We start from the raw sequence: 17,241 nt of genomic DNA, 5'->3' as shown, positions 1-17,241 counted from the left end.
AGCCGGAATAGGCAGCTCATTGGAGAAGCTTAGCAGAAGAAAGGAGCATCCAATCTCAGTGGCAACTGGCTGCAACATGGTACTCCGGAGTCGATATGCATCATCACACACTGCATCAGCCTGAGACTTCGGCTGGTTGATACTCCTACAGAGTACTTAGTACTTACTCTCGTGATCAGCACTGTCATACTCTGTAATCAATGTGTATATTCATCCTTCTACGCAGGTCAAGATGCCAAGCGCCAAGAGAGTCAAGCATCGACAGCATGATTAATGGTTTTATGTAATTCGGACCCAGTCCCGGCTCTTCCCACGCGGTACCAAGGTCCACCAGATGCCCAGCATCCAGTCTCATTGGATCGGCGGCTTTCTTCATGATTCCAGACCACATGGGGAAGTCGAGTGCGAGGGTGGCCACTGATTTTTCCCCAGCTAACCATGTCGGGTCAATCGGTTGAGAGGAGGACGGTATATATAGAGACGGCGTCTGGGCCTGAGCAATGCGAGACAGGGCTAGGTCTATCGCACTGAGCAGTAAGAATGTTCACCAATGACCGTGGGGATCAGGATTCCGGTATGTCGGTAGAGATGGATCCCAAATACCGTCCAGATACTGACCCTCTCCCAGTGAGCTCCGAGGTCACCATCGTCGATTGGGATGGTCCCGACGATCCGGAAAACCCACTGAACTGGTCCAAGGCGAGAAAATGGCTCATCACCTGCGTCGCGCTGCTCATGACGTTTGTGGCCCTCATGAACGGCACCATCATCACCGTCGCCCATGAAGCCATCAACGAGCGGTTTGGGATCAGCGATGCCGTCTTCCCGCACTCGTATTGGCCGGTGACCTCCTGGGCCCTCGGCGGCGTCGTCTTCTCGCTGCTCATCCTCCCCATCATGGAGGACTTTGGCATCCGGCGGACGTTCCTCCTGACGCATCTCCTGTTCATCCTGTTCGTCATTCCCCAAGGCGTGGCGCAGAACTTTGAGACGCTGGTGATTACGCGTTTCTTTGCCGGGGGCTGCGTGACGGTGATCGGCAACAGTGCCGCCAGCGTGATCGGCAATGTGTGGGAAACGGAGAAGCAGCGCAGTAAGCCCGTCAGTCTCTGGATCTGGGCCTATCTGGCGGGAAGCAGCGTTGGCCCGGTGATTGGCGCGTCCGTCTTCCAGTTTCGATCCTGGAGATGGATCTCCTACCTGCAGATGATCTGGCTCGGGGTGTTGTTCCCCATCAACTTTCTGGTGTTCAGGGAATCGCGCGCGGCGATCATCCTCCACCAGCGGGCGAAGCGACTCCGCGCCAAAGGGCAGAATGCCTATACGCGCCAGGAACTCGATGCGAAGCCGCTGCTGCAGCTGCTGGCCACGAGCATCCGGCGGCCGCTCACGATGCTGGTCACCGAGTACGTGGTCTTCTTCTCGACGCTGTGGTCGGCCTTTACCGTCGGCACGCTGTACCTCTTCACCCAGTCCGTCGAGCAGGTGTTTGTGGGTCTGTACGACTGGGGTCCTGTCACAGCCGGATACGTCCAGGCCGCCATTGTGATTGGCGAAGTGGCCGGGTGGTTCTGCTCCATCCCCTCGGCCCAGCTGTACTTCGCATCGGCCAGTCGCAACACCGAGATGCCTGGTCTCCCCATCCCCGAAGCCCGGCTGTACCTGTCCGTGGCCGGCAGCGTGGTTGGGATCGCCGGGGGCATGTTCGTGTACGCGTGGACCTCGTACCCGACGCTCCCGTGGGTTGCCCCCGCGGTGGGCCTGTTCATGGTCGGCGCCGGCAGCGTCGTGGTGGTCTCTGGACTCGCGGACTACATCGTCGATGCGTACAGCCAGTACGCCGGCAGTGTCATGGCCTGTTTCGTGCTGGGGGAGAATACCTTTTCGGCGTTTCTGCCGTTGGCGGCCATGCGCATGTATAATACGCTGGGGTTCCAGTGGGCCAGTACGCTGCTGGCGTTGATCAGTCTGTCTCTGGTGGTGGCCCCAGTCGCGTTTATCGTTTGGGGGCGGAAAGTGCGCGAGAAGAGTCCGTATATGAGAGAGGTGATCAAGGAGAAGAGGATGCAGGCTGGCTTGCAGTAGTCTGTCGTCCAGTTGTAAATAATAGATTCGGTCTCCGGAGTATATATCTTGACAATAATGTCATTCGATAATAGGCATGTTCAATTCATCTTGCTTTGCTCCAGCTCCGAGTCAAAGGAATGAACAAAAAAAACGTGCCTCCGGGGAGGATCGAACTCCCGACCTTGAGATGGCTCAGAAGTGATCTTCTGATCATATAGGCAATATGAGACTCACGTGATAACCAACTACACCACAGAGGCATTGCTGAGTTGATCGCCCCTTATATGCTTCATAACCGTCTGACCCTGATACTTGTAATGACAGCATCATTCTCTCTGAGATAGTTCACGCTCTAGGAGTTGTGCGTTGGGTAGACAGGGACAGTAATTGGATACTGCTTCTCCAGTCCGTCATCATGGACATATATTGACCAGAGATATCGTAGGGGCCACACATAATCCAAGTTTTGGAGGTTACCCCAAGTCCCCGACGGTATATACAATCCCTCCCTGAACCGTCTGTTAGATGTTGACGGGGCCCAAGCGAGGGAATGAGCCTCGCTAGAAGAAGCTGAGCCCTTTCCTCCTTTCTTCTGTGCTATTTCTCTGCGCAACACATGGCTAACGGCTTTCTCCATCGCTCTATCGACACCGTCTCCGGTCTTTGTAGAACAATCAAAGTACTCAACAGCCTCCAAGCCTCGGCGTACTTCTTCAGCCTATAACGTGACGAATTTAGAGCGGTGATTGCGAAAAGGCAGAGAGTCTAATGGATTTTCGTATCTGTGGTAACTTATGGTTGGTGAGGAAGGACACCAAGCCACCGTCTTGATCAGGCCGCATAACGGCGAAGCATGGCATCTGTTGCCAATCATGCAGAAGAAGTTAGCGCCTGGTAAGCAGGCTTCGCTATCGATGTGACTGATTGACCAAAAGAGATTCCAGTGGGAGGATTCCTGTGCTCTAAGAGAGGTAGCCGCACCCCGGAGCTGATGGGATTATACACCTCCTTGGGGTGTAATGGGTGATGCGTAATGCTGTCGTAACAGAGCGTTAAATAATCTTTCAGTATAGCAAGACTGAAAGGAAATTATAGAATGCTAAATCTAACCTAGCAGCTTCTCTATAGTGAACTGGACGAGGCATCCTCTGCGTAAAACTTAGGAGAGGGCTGAAGAGGTAAGGAAGAATGATCAGGGATGCTATCAGTTGATGAGTGAATCAAGGCCTGTAATAGTACTTCGCTTGATTACTGCTGTCTGGATTGGACATTGCTGAATCAGGCTATGGATGAGTTATAATATCCTATCTGAGTTAATCTTCTCCAGCAATCACCTCAGGGAACTCCTTACTGGACATCTCCAATAGCTCAACTTTCTTCCCCTTCAGAACAAAGTCAAAGAATCTGCTAGTGTAAGTAGCAATGACCTGAAGGGCTCTTCCCCCCTCAATACTTCCCAGGAATACGGCCGCCTGGGTCGGAAACTCCTCTCTCAGACCAAGGATATCAGCCGCCTGCGCCAAATCCGTAAATGTGCCATGTGTACTTCCTTTAATCATGAATCGTCTCCTGGTACCCTTCAACTTTGGCCACAGAGCGCCCCAAGTGGCATCGGTTGTTAGGTTCTTCCCTTCATGTGCCATTATCATGAACGGCCGATCCAATCCCATAACAGAGCCGAAAAATGAACCGTCCAGGTTGATACCCCCTTTGAGGCGAGAATCAGAAAGCATAGCCTCCGCTGCAGTGGCGCCTCCAAGGGAGTGACCGTAGATTCCCACTTTAGAGGTATCGAGCCCACATGTTTGACCTGGGATGAGCTTTGAGATGACGGACGGCCGGTGGAGCTCGTCGAGGACGAAGGATACGTCTCTCACACGGACGTCCAGGTCATCCACAATTTGGTCATCGGTTGTAATGTTTGCGGCGAGGATTGTGGTATTGTCAGGAAATGTTACAATGCCTGCGTCATACGGATGGTCGATGGTCACGACGATGTAGCCAGTGCTGGACAGTCTATTGGGAAGTGAAAGTTAGAGAAACCTGCGTATCCAACGCTCTAGACGAGCAGGGAACAGACGATATGGAGTACACACTGCTGGGCCATAACACTGTGCAAAAGTCGAGTATTCCCCAGGCCAGGCGAGAAGACAACGAGCGGAAATTCTGGGCCCTTGACCCGGCGTCTCGAAGTTGCATTCGGACATGGCTTGCAGTTTTGAAGGCTAAGTGAGCCGAAGGCGCCTGCTGGGATGCCAGCCTGTGCATACTGTTCATCCTCGAAGGTGGCGGTGACGGGGTCCATGTAGGACGTCCGGGATGGGCAACATGCCGCAGGACGGACGGGATGAAAGAGAGAGATCATCAGAGTACGCGGCTGCGGCGTGGGAGCGTAGGGATCCAAACGATGATGATCAATGAGCTGGGTTGTTGCAATGCTGGTGTGGTATGGGCCTACTGTGCCGGGGAAGGGCACCGCATTGCTGTTCCGGAGAAGGCGGGCAAACAGAGCAGCGAACATAAGATGTTTTGCAGAGAGGTTGAGCATTGTAACAACTGGTTAAGGGCTAAGAGCTAAAGAATGTGTTATAGAAAAGAGTTGACCGGGAATCATCGGCTGCAGGGAAAACGGGAGAAGCCCTCATCTTATATAGGGTTCTGGAGTCAATCCTGCGGACTCTGTGGCGTCTATCTGCTCTAATGGGTCGGCTCATCGTGACGTTCATACTAACGAATAAGGCAATGATTCAGCGGTGATGGAATCTTCTGCGAGGTGTGATATGCGGGCTGTATCTCATCTTGGGGCTGATGCCTGTGCCAAGAAGTGCGCTCAAATGCTGCCGATTCGGGAAAGGCGGATATAGTTTTGTACGTCGTCTTCTTGCCATCTTGGCATGGGAAGGTTTCCAACCCTCCGCTGGGTACAAGATAGGAGGGGCAACACTTTGCTTGGAATGCCCATGAGGTTTTCCGACAGTTCGTTTGAGAATGGCTGTCCTGGGACCACTCGATCGGCGCACTGCTCGCACCCGGTGCGTGGCCTGTACACGACGCAGAATCAAGGTCAGAACTCCTAATCGGATATTCAGCGAACAGCTCATTCGTTCCGGGCTCTATTTTAACCCTCTGTAGTGCGCAGGTGGTCCTCCTTGTGGGTATTGTATAAGTAAGAAACAGCAATGCGTCCCTCAAGCAGTTCAGCCAAAGGCGAGCGTTGTCTTTGTCAATGTCACTGCGGCATCCAAAAGGACCGACTGTCTCTCGCCCCCCACTCATCTTCCCAGGCTTAGGCTCTGCCCCAAAATTTTGGAAGGAATCTCAGCTATATTTGCAAAGCATTTCTTCTCGGATTTTCTGGCAAGGAACGACTTTGGTGGCCCCCTGGACCTCGGCTCTATCATGTCGGGATTCCAGAGGTCTCCCAGCATGTATCACGCATCCATTGCCCTGGGTGCACTTGATCTGAGCAGGAAGACGCTGTTGGCTATACCTCTGGAGAGGAAAGATGCGGCTGTGGGAGCAATAACGGCCTACCACACGTCGATCTCCGAATTGAAAATCGAGATTGTAAGCAACAGCGTGCCACCAGACGTCAATTTGTGGACTACGTTTTTCTTGGGGCTGTTCGAAGTAGGTCAACCCTGCCTCGGGAAAGCATATCGGATGCTTGAGGTTAACCCTTTCGATTAGCTGATGCATGATATGACCGGAGAAGGCTGGGTGAAGCATTTTCTGTACGGCACGTCCAATATGCTTCGGCTTCGTGGCCCAGAAGCCCATCTATCTGGCTCTGGGCGGTCATTTTTCCTCACAGTACGAGTCTTTGAGATTTGTCGAGCCCTCATATACCCAGAACCTACTTTTCTTTGCCGGCCGGAATGGATGTTTTCACAAGGAGGATCTGGGACGAGCATGCCAACAACGACTGGCACCCAAAAGAATCATTGTTTGATCTGATGATCACATGTTCTTCGATAAGCCACCGGCAAGTACACTCGCAGGCCCTCGATATCTTCCTGTATGACTGACCAAGCTCAGGGTATGGGATCTGCTCAAACCGGACTCCAATCATCCGAGCATGCTCCTTCATAAGACCCTTCTTGAGCTTGCTGCTGAAGGCTTCATTGTTCGCTCAGCTCTCCATGATTGGTATGCGACCTTCCAAAAGTGGTCGGCCGATACTGGTACACCCACGCATAATCCCCAGTCCATCCTCGCAACCATATATTTTCACAGCATCTCCATCTACCTGTCGGGAATCTTCGACTACCGCGCTCAGTTTAACGAAATACCCACCCCCACAATCTCGCCGGCCGTTGTCCAGAACCACGTCGATGCGATTCTACGGATGGCTGAGATTGCTTTGAAGACCACAGCTTTGGCGTCTGTGTTGTTTTTCTTCCCGTTGCGAGTAGCAGGCGCAAGAGTAACAGCCGCTGCAGAGACAGAGTCAATTCATGCCATGTTTCGAGACATTTCAGCAAGAGGTTTCGTCGTTGCAGATGCATTTACAGCGGATCTGAGGTCTCTATGGCGCCGGAAAGGAATATAATACTCATACTGTGATGTTAGCTGGCGCTTCCTGTTTGAAGATTCGTCGCACTCAAGGTGCTGAAGGCGGACTGTTACGGCGGGCCTCATGATATCTCCAAGAAAGAAACTCTACTCGCAACTATGTGTCGGGTCTTCATTATCTTCCTGCTCTGGGTGCGGTCCACTATGATATGCATGATCAATTTGCCCACTTCGCCATCTATCATGCACCGAGTCCCAAACCACGCTGTTCCGTAGAGCTTGAAAAGCCAGTGTCATGTATCTCGAATAACTGTCAATATTAATCAATATCTTCACACACGGATATGATGCACAGCCTGAATCATCCGCTCACATCATACAATAGCTGTGTTTGCAAAGGTACAAACTTACAAGCAATATTCCTACCAGTGACAATAGATCGAGAAGATGCGGCATCATGGTCATATTGGGGAGCCATTCTATGGATCAATCTGGACCGGCTAACGCAATTGATAACAGGCGATTCAAGGTTAGAGTACTGAGCTATACTGATGGAAAGGCATGGCTTTCTCAGGTCCATAGACACAGCCAAGCAGTCTGGGAGAGCAAACCCACTCATTCCACTGCAACTACACCATCTAGGGAACTTCGAATATGCTGAACGTTGAGAGGTAGGTTGATGTGGAGTGCCACATCAATGGTGACTAATAGGTCAACACCTCTGGTAGTCAAGTCCTGTAAAAGGATGGGAGGTGGGTGCCTTATCAAGTTCAGCCGTAGAGGGAAGGATTATCAATGGCAATAATGCTAGGCCGTCTGAGCAAGAGAGGCATACAAGACAACTACATTCTCATTATCGCATTGGGTGTCGGCAGATGTGAGAGCAAGATGCTTCCTCAGAAGCCCGCATTCTTCTTTTGCTTCGGCAATTAGCCCCTAAGCTGTAAAACAAGGGAGAACTGCTATAGTCAAACCTGGTAGAACCACTTATGCAGGTGTCAAGCCCATCCTCATCGTCATAACCTCCTCAGCCATCACCCTCAGCCTGGCCACGTCGAGAGAGAGTACTGTGCTAGGATCCTGGCCAGCGATTACCATTGGTCCGAAGAGCTGGCCTTTGGTAAACTGGACGAGTTCACTGGCGGGCTGAGGAACCGGACGAGGAAATATTGGCTAAACAATTTAATATCAGCTTTCTGTTGTGTGTCTGAGAGTGAAAAAAAGATACCAACCATTTCTGTAACACTGAGGCCTCCGGCTCCATTGCGTCTCCAGACCTCTAACATTCCCTTAACACGATTACCAGAGATCTTTGTCCATCTTATCAAGAGGACCAACTCAACAGACGGGCATCCATCCATCCATAGATCCTTATCATTCCGCAAATGCGGGAAGGACTCAGCCCAACCTGCTTCAATAACAAGCGAGGGGAAAGCACTGCTATTAGGGCAGAAACTGTAGTCTGGTTCTTTGGAAGAACCTCGGTAGTTTCCAGCAAAACCAGTAAAAGCTAAGATGTATTTATTAGTACCATAAGAACCTAGCAGAAGTAGTACATACTCGAGCCGACAGAACCACAAAGGAGGTCAACTTCATCTTGATTTAAGAGACCATTAAGAGCCCATGTCGCCATAGCAGCTGTAGCCCACCGCTGGTGGACGTCGTGGAGTCGAGTCGGCATGACCTTGATTCTGAGTACACGGGTATGTGCGTTAAAGTTGACTCTATTATAAAATTTAGTCCAGGTCACAACTATTTGTGTGCTGTTGAAAGGCATGTCATACCTTACGCATCTTCTTTCAATGCGTTTGTCCTCTACCAGTGATAAACAGAGCAAGGAACCATCATCCGGGTCGATGTCTTCGTAGATAAGTTCGGTAAACTCTTTGATTTGCGGAATTTGGTCAACGATCTCATTGAAAATCTGTTGAGGAGAACGAGGTGACGCTTCGACAGAGGCACTTCTGAGACTGCGCGCGCGTGAGGTGTTTGGGTGATGAGGACTTGCTGAGGGATGTGGACTTGTTGGGGGAGACATTTCTGGGTTACTGTGCCAGGAAAATGTGTTGCAATTCAGAAAGATAAACTATGTGATAGAGTACTCTGCAGCTTGTAGTAGAAGATCAAAAATGATCGACGCCGGTGGGGTGTCTTAGAGGAGCCGGTCCACGCCGGGGAATCACTGCACCGTCCGCCGTACCGTGGTTGTTCCTCCGACGAACCGTTGCGGGCCGTGATCTTGAGAGTACAGGATAGCAAGATAGGCGCACGGACAAGTATGATCCATGGCGCACTGCCTCAGTGACCGGGCAGGCCTGGCACAGCGGGTGACAAGAATCTCGGTAATCTATATCAAATGGCAAACATCGGCGAGAGCAACGCACAGGCGATTATAACATAAAGTTGTATTCTAGTGGTGATCAAAGGACAAAGAGGCTGGATTCCCCGGTAGTGACTCTACCAGTGACTGGTTCGATCCCATAAAATTACGATACATAAGACAGTCATTCTCATTGAGTTCACGTAGACCTTGCCAAACGCGGGCTTGAGGCCGGTTTTGGCTGGAGAGAACAGCACGCCCTGTCTCTTGCTCCTGTTGATCTCCTGATGATCCATTCCATTCTTCGAAAGAAGATGCCCAACGCCGCCGGACGTGTGCCAATATCGGCTGCGGCGTTTGGATTTTTGAGGCCACTTCTTCGACAATTACAACGAAAGTAAAGGAAGTGGGTAGTAGCCACAGAGCCTTGCAATAACAGGAAAATCCCTGGGTTCATGACGGGGAGGAAGCATGTATGACGATATACTTTGTTTGCTCCACGTTGCCTCGGTCCCTGCCAGGAAGACCGGGGCCTTAGGCTGCGAGCTTTACTATGACACCTGCAGAGTCGTAGTTGAGCTTAAAGTATCAAGCTACATACTGCTCGTAGATACTCTTGGGATGGACTGGAGAGGTGTTACCGGAGGTGAGCTTCAGCTGACAATCATGATATCGATAACTGAATATCGAATGATCAGTACATAGGTGGCTGTCGGCGAGACAGAATACAGTCTGAAATAGTCATTCTTGATACCACGTCATTAATTGTTATAAACATGAATTTGGACCCACTCATTGATATCTCCATCCTCGGCCTCCTCTAGTAGTCTCCAGATCCGCCGACGATTCCGCAGGCGAAGGGGAGCATGCTCCAGAGGTTGCCCCGGTTCGAACACGTCCACTTGTGCAAGGGTTCGCACAAGTCTCTCCCCATCCCAGACTTCTTCTGCTTCAAATGTCGGAACGTCCACCGCATCGGATGTCGCAGGGCAGCTCTGTAGGGCGGATACGTCCAATCCCAAAGCCACGGTAGAACCAGCCCATAGAAAAGCAAGTCACGCCACAGCCTTGCCGGTAAGGAACGCGTGCATGTCTGCGGTGGGTTGATCAAGGGGTGGAGATTTTTGAAAACCATATCTTGGAGCTCAGCTGGTAGTGCCTCCAGTCTGGGAGACAATCCAGTCTGTCCTTGCAAGGACGGTGCAAGCGGTTGCAGGTATGAAAAGGATCTCCTGAGTGAGCCCTGGTATAGGAGATGGTGCCATTTCATATTCCTAGTGGCAGGCTGTTAGTGATGGGATGGAAGAGCTGTAGGCTATACTTATACGGAACTCACATAGACCTTCTGGTCTCCCCAAGCCGACATGACATATCTAAAGAGGTTGATGTCCCGAAAGTAATAGTAGTGTGGCTCGACTACGCGAAGGGGGTGGAAGGTGCCATTGAGTCTGAGAGGAAAATTCCAAAGCGCCCTAGTCATTCTCTGTTCAAACACTTCATAGAACTGGCTGAGAGTAGAAGGGCGCTTTGGCCCAACCGACCCTCCACCTTTCAGAAGGGCCTGGCGATAGTCTACCAGACGTCGCATCATGTCCAAGCGCTCCGAATGCACTGTTGCATAAGGGTACTCCGCAAGATGATCGTGGACTAATTTCGACGAGTGCTTCTCGTAAGGCTGGGGTTCTAACTTTGACAAATGCACACCGTCAATCTCGATATCTAAGGAATCAGAAATCTGTTCGGCAGGTGATAGTTTTCGTACAAGAAGGAGGGTTTGGAGCGTAACCTACCATCTAGTTCGAGTACTTCTAGCGGTAGATCATGATTTGGCAGACTCGCAATATCCCAATCTTTCTCGTAGTGATTCTCAGCTCGGATGGCCAGCGGGACAAAACACTTGTACCTCCTTTAGCGCCGGTAAGTGTACTGAACCAGATACCTAGCATGGGAGCACATCAATATACTCTGTCTATTGGTTAGTTCTACTGAGTGGCTTAGCGCTGTATGTATGTCCATTCATGGGTTTGTAGTCATAGTGCTCATTTGCTCTTTTCCTGTGAACAACCAACCTGGGCATAATGGAAGTTTTAAGTCGGTTATGCACACACAGGGTAATTTACCGTAGTAGTTAGCAATCCGTGTTGGCAAAACTCTACTATGACGAAGTGTGTACTAGGCAATTCGCAATTCTCTCGGATTATCAACTATAGTACGGAGTTGTCCGAACCTCGGCTTGCCATTTTCTGCCAATGGTCGTCTCTGACTTGTTGCTCTTGATTGTAGAACATGTGCTCATCTCGGCACACTGTTTCTGATCGGAAATGGCACGGTTGACAATGGCCTCCATCATATGAGTGAGATCGAAGCTGACAAGCAGCTTCCCGAATTACAACGACTGATCAGCAATCATGTCGAAGATGCCTTAACACAGCGCATAGCCGCCGCAAGATGTACGGCTCTCTCCAGAAAACCAGCCGAGCTTTCAATCCCGTGTGTACCTCAAGTTGGCTGTACCTGGGCACATCTGGTCACCGTGGCTGGATGCATGCTGGATGCGCATGTGCAATTCGCAGGGCACATAAGCCAAATGCAACCTTCCAATACCCATTGGATCTGTCCAGAAAATCACCCGGCCGTTTTCTATCTACGAGAAACTCGAGCAAGGTCTCATCAGATATAGTAGCCCAGTATGGTATCAGTGCCCTCATGTCGGGAGGCTCAGTATGGATGGATTATGTTCAGATCTGACATTGACAACTGCGGGACAAATTCCTTTCGTGACTACGTTACAGTTCTCGAGGGCTTAACTCCATAATGAACGCTCTTTGCCGCCTACTCTGTTCAAGTCGTGTGAGCAGACTACTGAGGCATCGTGGAGTGCAGCAATGGATTAGATGCCTGGCCAGGGAGTAGTAGAGTCTGCTATCCCAAAATATCTCAGCTCGCGTGGTTACTGAGAAAGCTTCAACTTATCTAACTATTGGCGTGGACTGCATTTGACGAGTGACTGATCCGGTTTGCGTCTCGAATACGTCGAACCCATTATGTCTCACGGCGCTTCTCTTTCACTAGCATCAGTCTTGTCTCGCGACGTTCCCCGGATGAGGGCAGTATCTCTTCTCCCCTTCCTCTCCTTGCAATCGATATAATCCACCTCTTTCTGGTCGACCAAGTGCTTTAGGTCCAGACTCTGTGCAGGGACTGGTCCTGGTCAATGGTGAGTGCATTGACACTCACATGCCCAGTCTTCCATTCCAGGTACCGAGCCGGATCCATCCTCCACACGGGCCGCCTATCTCCTTCAAATCTCATCGGCAAGACTGTCTTGTCAGCCAGTTCTCTACCAACCGCATCCCCTTATCCACGGCCCTGCGGTCGAAGCATCGCACGCCACACTTCGGACGGAACAACCCCTGCGCGCGACCGCTGCCCTGCCCCAACGATAGTTACCCATTGATTCAAGTTCGGGAGGAGAGAAGACGACGAACTGATTCGCTGCGTCGGGGAGGCGCATTCGAAAGTAGCCCATTTTCTGCAGGTCGGTGCAATTGCATTTGTTGTGATGGCGTCGATTGATGGGAGTCAAGTGCGGGGGCTGGAGGCAGGGAATCACAGCCACATATTGGATGAAACCGCAGCGTCAGGAGCCACTGTATGAGGTGGACATGGTTACTCTAAGTGGCTGTTTGGTATGTAGGGGGCGTGGCATCCTTTCTATGCATCAGTCAATTGGCGCTTATGTGTTTGCTATCATATCTGCTCGGCTACACGTTGCGACGGATGTTGTATGTATTTCGACAAGTAAGCTACTTGGCCAAGGTCTCGGCAAATAGGTAATAGGTACTGATCCACTCCAGTGGCCATACACCCCTGCATCATAAGATCTGGCTGTATCTGTCTGTCCTTGACCGGAGGAAAGTGCTTGGGATTTCCCTGTTCTATACCGCTGTAATTGACGTCCGCATGTCTGCTAATGAAATGCAAATCTCAACCTAGAGTTTCTTAGCTCCTTGAAGACGGCCAAGAGGATAGTAATATAAACTAGTAAGGCTTGAGCAAAACTGAGAGAACTATCTGTAAAAGAGCGGATCTATTACTAACGAAGCACTTAGAACTCTGAGCACTACATATAAAGTCAACCACACATGTATGTTTATAACATCGCACATTCACCCCACCTGGCTTATATTGCAATCCAAGGAACTTACGAATGGAAGAAGATGAGTATATCTGCTTGAACTCCATTCATGCATCTAGAGTAACCCTGCGGGACTCTCAGGTTGACGCCAGACACGGTCAAGATCCGAGAAATCAGCCCATCGGGCCGGCCCAACGTTTCCACCATGACGCCGAAGTGGACAGACCGACACAGGAAGGCATTGGGCAGACAATAGATAATAATCCAGCTGCTTGGCCTCAAAATGCGCTCGAAGTCGTCAAATCCATCATTGACCGAAAGCTGATGCTGGTAGACGATGATCACCAGAGTGTCCCTTTTGGATCGAATATGCCAGGTCACTTGGGGATGGTATTCCATTCCCATGGCTACAGGAGGTATTGCTGTTCTCCTGTCGAGCACGCCACATCAATTCCCCGGTTTGAAGACCATGGGCAAGATTGTGTACATCCTCAATCTTGTCCTCTTCCTGGGTATATCTGCCTGTCTGATCATCCACTTCCTGGCCAAGTCCTCCGCCCTCAACGACTCCTTCCAGGAGCCCAATGAAAGCTACTTTATAGGAACCTGTCTACTGGCCCTAGCGACGCTAATCCTCGGAGCCGAGAATTACGGAAACGACGCATGTGGCCCCTGGCTGCAGGTTGCCCTTCGCATCGTGTTTTGGATCTACGTTGTCCTCTCGACCATCCAGGCCATCTGGCATAACTGGTACCTCTACCATATCCGCATGGCCCGTCGCCAGCCATTTGCCCTCGTCCGTCTTCTCCCTTTGTTTCCGGCCATGCTGACGGGGACGATGGCATCGGTGCTGGCGTCGCATCAGCCTCGTCATCATGCCCTCCCCATTCTAATCGGGGGGACAACCTTCCAAGGCTTCGGATTTATCATGTCTCTAGTCATCTACTCCGATTACTTCTCCCGACTCCACAAAGACGGACTCCCAAAGCCATCTGACCGACCCGAAATGTTCATCGCCGTGGGACCATGGAGTTTCACAGCCCTGGCCCTGCTTGGGATGGCGGAAGCGGCCGTCAAGCAGTTTCCGGGCCAGTCCGTTATTTTCTACGCGGACGCCTCCACGAGCCAGCCAGTGTCCGTCCCCACCGGAGACATTGCACTTGTACTCGCCGCGCTGGTGGCCATCTTCGTGTGGACCATGGCAGCTTTTTGCCTGTGCATTGCGGTGCTCAGCGTCTTGGCCCAGTGTCGCGTGTTCGGCAGCACCGGGGCGCTGCGCATGTCGCTTCCATACTGGAGCATGGTCTTTCCGAACACGGGGTTCGTGCTTGCCACTATCCGGGTTGGACAGGTGCTGCAGTCGTCTGCGATTCTGTGGGTTGGGTCAGGGTTGACGATGGCCCAGGTGGCTATCTGGTTGTGTGTCGGCGTAGGGACAATCTGGGCTGTGGCTACCCGGCGGATGCTGTGGCCGGAGGGTGAGGAGAAGGAGTCTTAAATCATCAATATGTTTCCCTGAGTGTGTCACATGTAACTAGATACTCTACTCGAATCGAGCAGATTGATAAAAGTAGAAGGGTTCAGGCAATGTTCATGTTCATACAACGACACGACTTGTCAAGGCTGGGACGGCAGACGGCGATGATCGACAGTCGGAAACAACCTTATTTGGCTGCATCAGGAGTAAGAGCTTAGCTACGGCGTATACGGAGTAGAAGAGAAAATAGCCAATTTGCTTCGAGACAAGAGCCATTGGCACGGTGGAGCATGGACTCGACCTCATACGTCCAATCGAGTGCTAGACAGGGTCCGTACTCGTATATCGCTCATCGTAAGCAACTGGCATCCTCGAAAAGGGAATAGTCACGGAATAGTAAGGAATAGTAATACTACTAAGAAGGCTGATCGAACAGTCAGATTGGCTATGTTTTTCAGGGCGTTCTTAGCAGCCTATCAGACCCTGAACGAAGTGGCCGCTTAAACTCAAGTTTCACAATTTCCTTCAGGGGCGAATGAAATTAATGTATCTATTAATGTACCCCGTCTCTACCTGGTGAAAATATGAATGAATATCTGTAAATAGAACGGATGTCTTTCTTTCTGTCGTTCCTTCACCACTCCATGTGACGTGCCTTTTCCTTCTCGGTCATTCTTGGTGTCATCCTCTGTCGACCTGAGTCCCAGTGTTCTCCCCCCCAAGAACCCCATCTTGGTTGATTTCTCTACATTTTAATGCGCTCAATGCAGTTACCGCTCTTTTATAATCAGTAATGAATTTACTGTCGCTCGTTTTCGGCTTTCTCGCCTTCCTGCGGCTCTGTCTCCCCGCGTCAGCCGTCCGACTCATCGAATCCAACGCTCTGAATATCTGTCAAGACAGCTCGAATTTCACTGCCACCTATTTCAATGTCCTCTTTACTCCAGACAACCGAACCCTGACCTTCAGTTTCGATGGCGTGGCCTCCATCTCGGGCAAGGTCACCGCCGACCTCACCCTGTACGTCTACGGATATGCGATCCCCCAGAAGACGATCGATCCGTGCAAGACGGACAAGATGAAGGGATTCTGTCCGATGAATGCCGGTCCCATCGATGTTCCGACCGCCTCCATCGAGGTTGGGGAGGATGTGGTCCGCAGGATTCCCGGTGAGTCTCTTCCTACCCTCTACGGACGCCGCGTCTAATCGTGCAGGCATCGCATATACTGTCCCGGACCTCGACGCCACCGTCCGGATCTACGTCAACTCCAGCGCAACCGGCGAGAGTATCACCTGCGTCGAGGCGCGCCTCTCCAACGACAAGACCGTCTACCAGGCCGGAGTCGGCTGGACCACGGCCATCATCTCGGGACTGGGGCTCGCCGCGTCGGCATTCACCTCGACGCAGGGCCATTCCAACGCGGCCGCGCATCTGGCCGGCAACACCCTCGCGCTGTTTGGCTTCGTGCAGGCGCAGGCCATGGTCGGGATGCTGGCCGTGCACATGCCGCCCATGGTGCAGTCGTGGACGCAGAACTTCCAGTGGAGCATGGGGTTGATCCGGGTCGGGGCGGTGCAGAAGATCGGGACATGGTACCAGCGGTCGACCGGGGGCGTGCCGTCGACGCTGCTGATGCAGTTGACCACCACGTCCGTGAATGTGCTGAAGAAGCGCGCGGTGGCGGAGGAGAGCTCGACGAATGTGATTGTCCGGGGGATCAAGCGCGTGGGGCTCAAGGCGGCGATCGAGGATACGAACCTGTTCCTGACGAGTGTGATTATTTTCACCTTCTTTGCCCTGGTGGTCATGATCATCGTCCTGCTGATGAAAGTGGTCTGCGCGGTGCTGGCGAAGAAGGGGCGAACGGGTCCCGCCTGGGGCCACTTCCTCGGTGAATGGGACGTCGTCGCCCGCGGGGTGCTGTACCGTCTGGTCTTTATCGGCTTCGCGCCGCTGAGCATCTTCTGCCTGTGGGAGTTCACGCAGCGTGACTCGTCGGCGGAGATCGTGGTGGCGGCCATCATCCCTGGCTCGATCAGCGGGGCGCTGGTCTGGGCCGCGGTCAAGATCATCCTGCTCATGCAAAAGTCCATCTCGATGCATCGCAACCCGGCCTACGTCCTCTACTCGGACACCACCTGCCTCAACCGCTGGGGCTTCCTGTACGTGCAGTACCGCGCCACAGCCGCCAGCTTCATCCTCGTCGTGATCGGCTACCTGTTCGTCAAAGCGCTGTTCATCAGCCTCGGGCAGACGGTGCCGATCGTGCAGACTGTCGCGCTGCTCGTGCTCGAGGGTCTGATGCTGATCGGGGTGAGCGTCGTGCGCCCATGGATGGACAAACGCACCAACACGTACAACATCGCTATCGCGGCGGTGAACTTCCTCAACGCCATCTTTGTGCTTTTTTTCTCCGGCGTGTTCGACCAGCCGGGGATCGTCTCCGGGGTGATGGGCGTGTGCTTCTTCGTGATCAACGCGGCCCTAACACTCGTGTTGATACTCTTGGTCATCTACGCGTCCGTCATGGCGGTCATCTCCAAGAGCCCCGATACGCACTACAAGCCGATGCAGGATGATCGCGGCTCGTTCATCCAGTCCCAGGCACGGCTGGGGCCGGAGCTGGATGACCTAAGCGCTGCGGCTCGAGGGGGCATGGTCGAAACCAAGTATTGATGTCTATTTGTCCGGTCTGTGTATACATGAATGTCGATATTGATGA

At 52.0% G+C, this 17,241-nt stretch overlaps 9 protein-coding genes and 1 non-coding gene across 10 annotated transcripts; 4 read left to right on the top strand and 6 right to left on the bottom strand.

The window, feature by feature from the left end:
- The first annotated feature begins 367 nt into the window (after positions 1 to 367).
- AFUA_2G17730 (uncharacterized protein) lies at positions 368 to 2,192 on the top strand. Its single transcript, XM_077804251.1, has 2 exons — positions 368 to 574; positions 629 to 2,192. Exons 1-2 carry the CDS (start codon positions 541 to 543, stop codon positions 2,083 to 2,085), a joined length of 1,491 nt encoding a protein of 496 aa, XP_077660411.1. The 5' UTR covers positions 368 to 540; the 3' UTR covers positions 2,086 to 2,192.
- A 28-nt stretch (positions 2,193 to 2,220) lies between these two features.
- tM(CAU)2 lies at positions 2,221 to 2,327 on the bottom strand. The gene is made up of 2 exons: positions 2,290 to 2,327; positions 2,221 to 2,256 (listed from the first exon to the last, which is right to left on the bottom strand). It is a non-coding gene (tRNA).
- A 1,053-nt stretch (positions 2,328 to 3,380) lies between these two features.
- Positions 3,381 to 4,769, bottom strand: AFUA_2G17720 (PAF acetylhydrolase family protein; the record flags this gene model as incomplete). Its single annotated transcript, XM_751014.2, has 2 exons — positions 4,164 to 4,769; positions 3,381 to 4,083 (listed from the first exon to the last, which is right to left on the bottom strand). The coding sequence occupies exons 1-2, from the start codon at positions 4,613 to 4,615 to the stop codon at positions 3,381 to 3,383; spliced, it is 1,155 nt and encodes a 384-aa protein (XP_756107.1). The 5' UTR covers positions 4,616 to 4,769.
- Positions 4,770 to 5,359: 590 nt separating this feature from the next.
- AFUA_2G17710 (uncharacterized protein) lies at positions 5,360 to 6,880 on the top strand. Its single transcript, XM_751013.2, has 3 exons — positions 5,360 to 5,697; positions 5,758 to 6,052; positions 6,106 to 6,880. Exons 2-3 carry the CDS (start codon positions 5,946 to 5,948, stop codon positions 6,617 to 6,619), a joined length of 621 nt encoding a protein of 206 aa, XP_756106.2. The 5' UTR covers positions 5,360 to 5,697; positions 5,758 to 5,945; the 3' UTR covers positions 6,620 to 6,880.
- Positions 6,881 to 8,122: 1,242 nt separating this feature from the next.
- On the bottom strand, positions 8,123 to 8,620 carry AFUA_2G17700 (uncharacterized protein; the record flags this gene model as incomplete). The annotated part of the gene is made up of 2 exons (XM_077804250.1): positions 8,123 to 8,306; positions 8,367 to 8,620. The coding sequence occupies 2 exons, from the start codon at positions 8,618 to 8,620 to the stop codon at positions 8,123 to 8,125; spliced, it is 438 nt and encodes a 145-aa protein (XP_077660410.1).
- A 1,427-nt stretch (positions 8,621 to 10,047) lies between these two features.
- On the bottom strand, positions 10,048 to 10,268 carry AFUA_2G17690 (uncharacterized protein; the record flags this gene model as incomplete). Its single annotated transcript, XM_751011.1, has 2 exons — positions 10,048 to 10,176; positions 10,239 to 10,268. The coding sequence occupies 2 exons, from the start codon at positions 10,266 to 10,268 to the stop codon at positions 10,048 to 10,050; spliced, it is 159 nt and encodes a 52-aa protein (XP_756104.1).
- Positions 10,269 to 11,706: 1,438 nt separating this feature from the next.
- Positions 11,707 to 12,431, bottom strand: AFUA_2G17680 (uncharacterized protein; the record flags this gene model as incomplete). The annotated part of the gene is made up of 2 exons (XM_751010.2): positions 11,707 to 12,109; positions 12,299 to 12,431. 2 exons carry the CDS (start codon positions 12,429 to 12,431, stop codon positions 11,952 to 11,954), a joined length of 291 nt encoding a protein of 96 aa, XP_756103.1. The 3' UTR covers positions 11,707 to 11,951.
- A 463-nt stretch (positions 12,432 to 12,894) lies between these two features.
- AFUA_2G17670 (uncharacterized protein) lies at positions 12,895 to 13,439 on the bottom strand (the record flags this gene model as incomplete). Its single annotated transcript, XM_751009.1, has 2 exons — positions 12,895 to 12,943; positions 13,111 to 13,439. The coding sequence occupies 2 exons, from the start codon at positions 13,437 to 13,439 to the stop codon at positions 12,895 to 12,897; spliced, it is 378 nt and encodes a 125-aa protein (XP_756102.1).
- On the top strand, positions 13,378 to 14,538 carry AFUA_2G17660 (tellurite-resistance/dicarboxylate transporter family protein; the record flags this gene model as incomplete). The annotated part of the gene is made up of 1 exon (XM_751008.2): positions 13,378 to 14,538. The coding sequence occupies one exon, from the start codon at positions 13,378 to 13,380 to the stop codon at positions 14,536 to 14,538; it is 1,161 nt and encodes a 386-aa protein (XP_756101.2).
- A 531-nt stretch (positions 14,539 to 15,069) lies between these two features.
- AFUA_2G17650 (transient receptor potential ion channel family protein) lies at positions 15,070 to 17,195 on the top strand (the record flags this gene model as incomplete). Its single annotated transcript, XM_751007.2, has 2 exons — positions 15,070 to 15,686; positions 15,733 to 17,195. The coding sequence occupies exons 1-2, from the start codon at positions 15,311 to 15,313 to the stop codon at positions 17,193 to 17,195; spliced, it is 1,839 nt and encodes a 612-aa protein (XP_756100.1). The 5' UTR covers positions 15,070 to 15,310.
- Between the last annotated feature and the right edge of the window lie 46 nt (positions 17,196 to 17,241).

Source organism: Aspergillus fumigatus, chromosome 2 (genome assembly GCF_000002655.1).
Source record: "Aspergillus fumigatus Af293 chromosome 2, whole genome shotgun sequence".
NCBI classification, from domain to species: Eukaryota; Fungi; Ascomycota; class Eurotiomycetes; order Eurotiales; family Aspergillaceae; genus Aspergillus; species Aspergillus fumigatus.
The sequence above is the reverse complement of the archived record's forward strand: the minus strand, read 5'-3'. Positions and strand labels throughout refer to the sequence as shown.

Excerpts from the sequence above, each read along its gene's own strand:
- AFUA_2G17730 (XM_077804251.1), top strand. The coding sequence starts at position 541 with ATGTTCACCAATGACCGTGGGGATCAGGATTCCG. Across the intron at positions 575-628 it reads CCGTGGGGATCAGGATTCCG|TGAGCTCCGAGGTCACCATC; the intron begins GTATGTCGGTAG and ends ACCCTCTCCCAG.
- AFUA_2G17710 (XM_751013.2), top strand. The coding sequence starts at position 5,946 with ATGGATGTTTTCACAAGGAGGATCTGGGACGAGCATGCCAACAACGAC. Across the intron at positions 6,053-6,105 it reads TGTTCTTCGATAAGCCACCG|GGTATGGGATCTGCTCAAAC; the intron begins GCAAGTACACTC and ends GACCAAGCTCAG.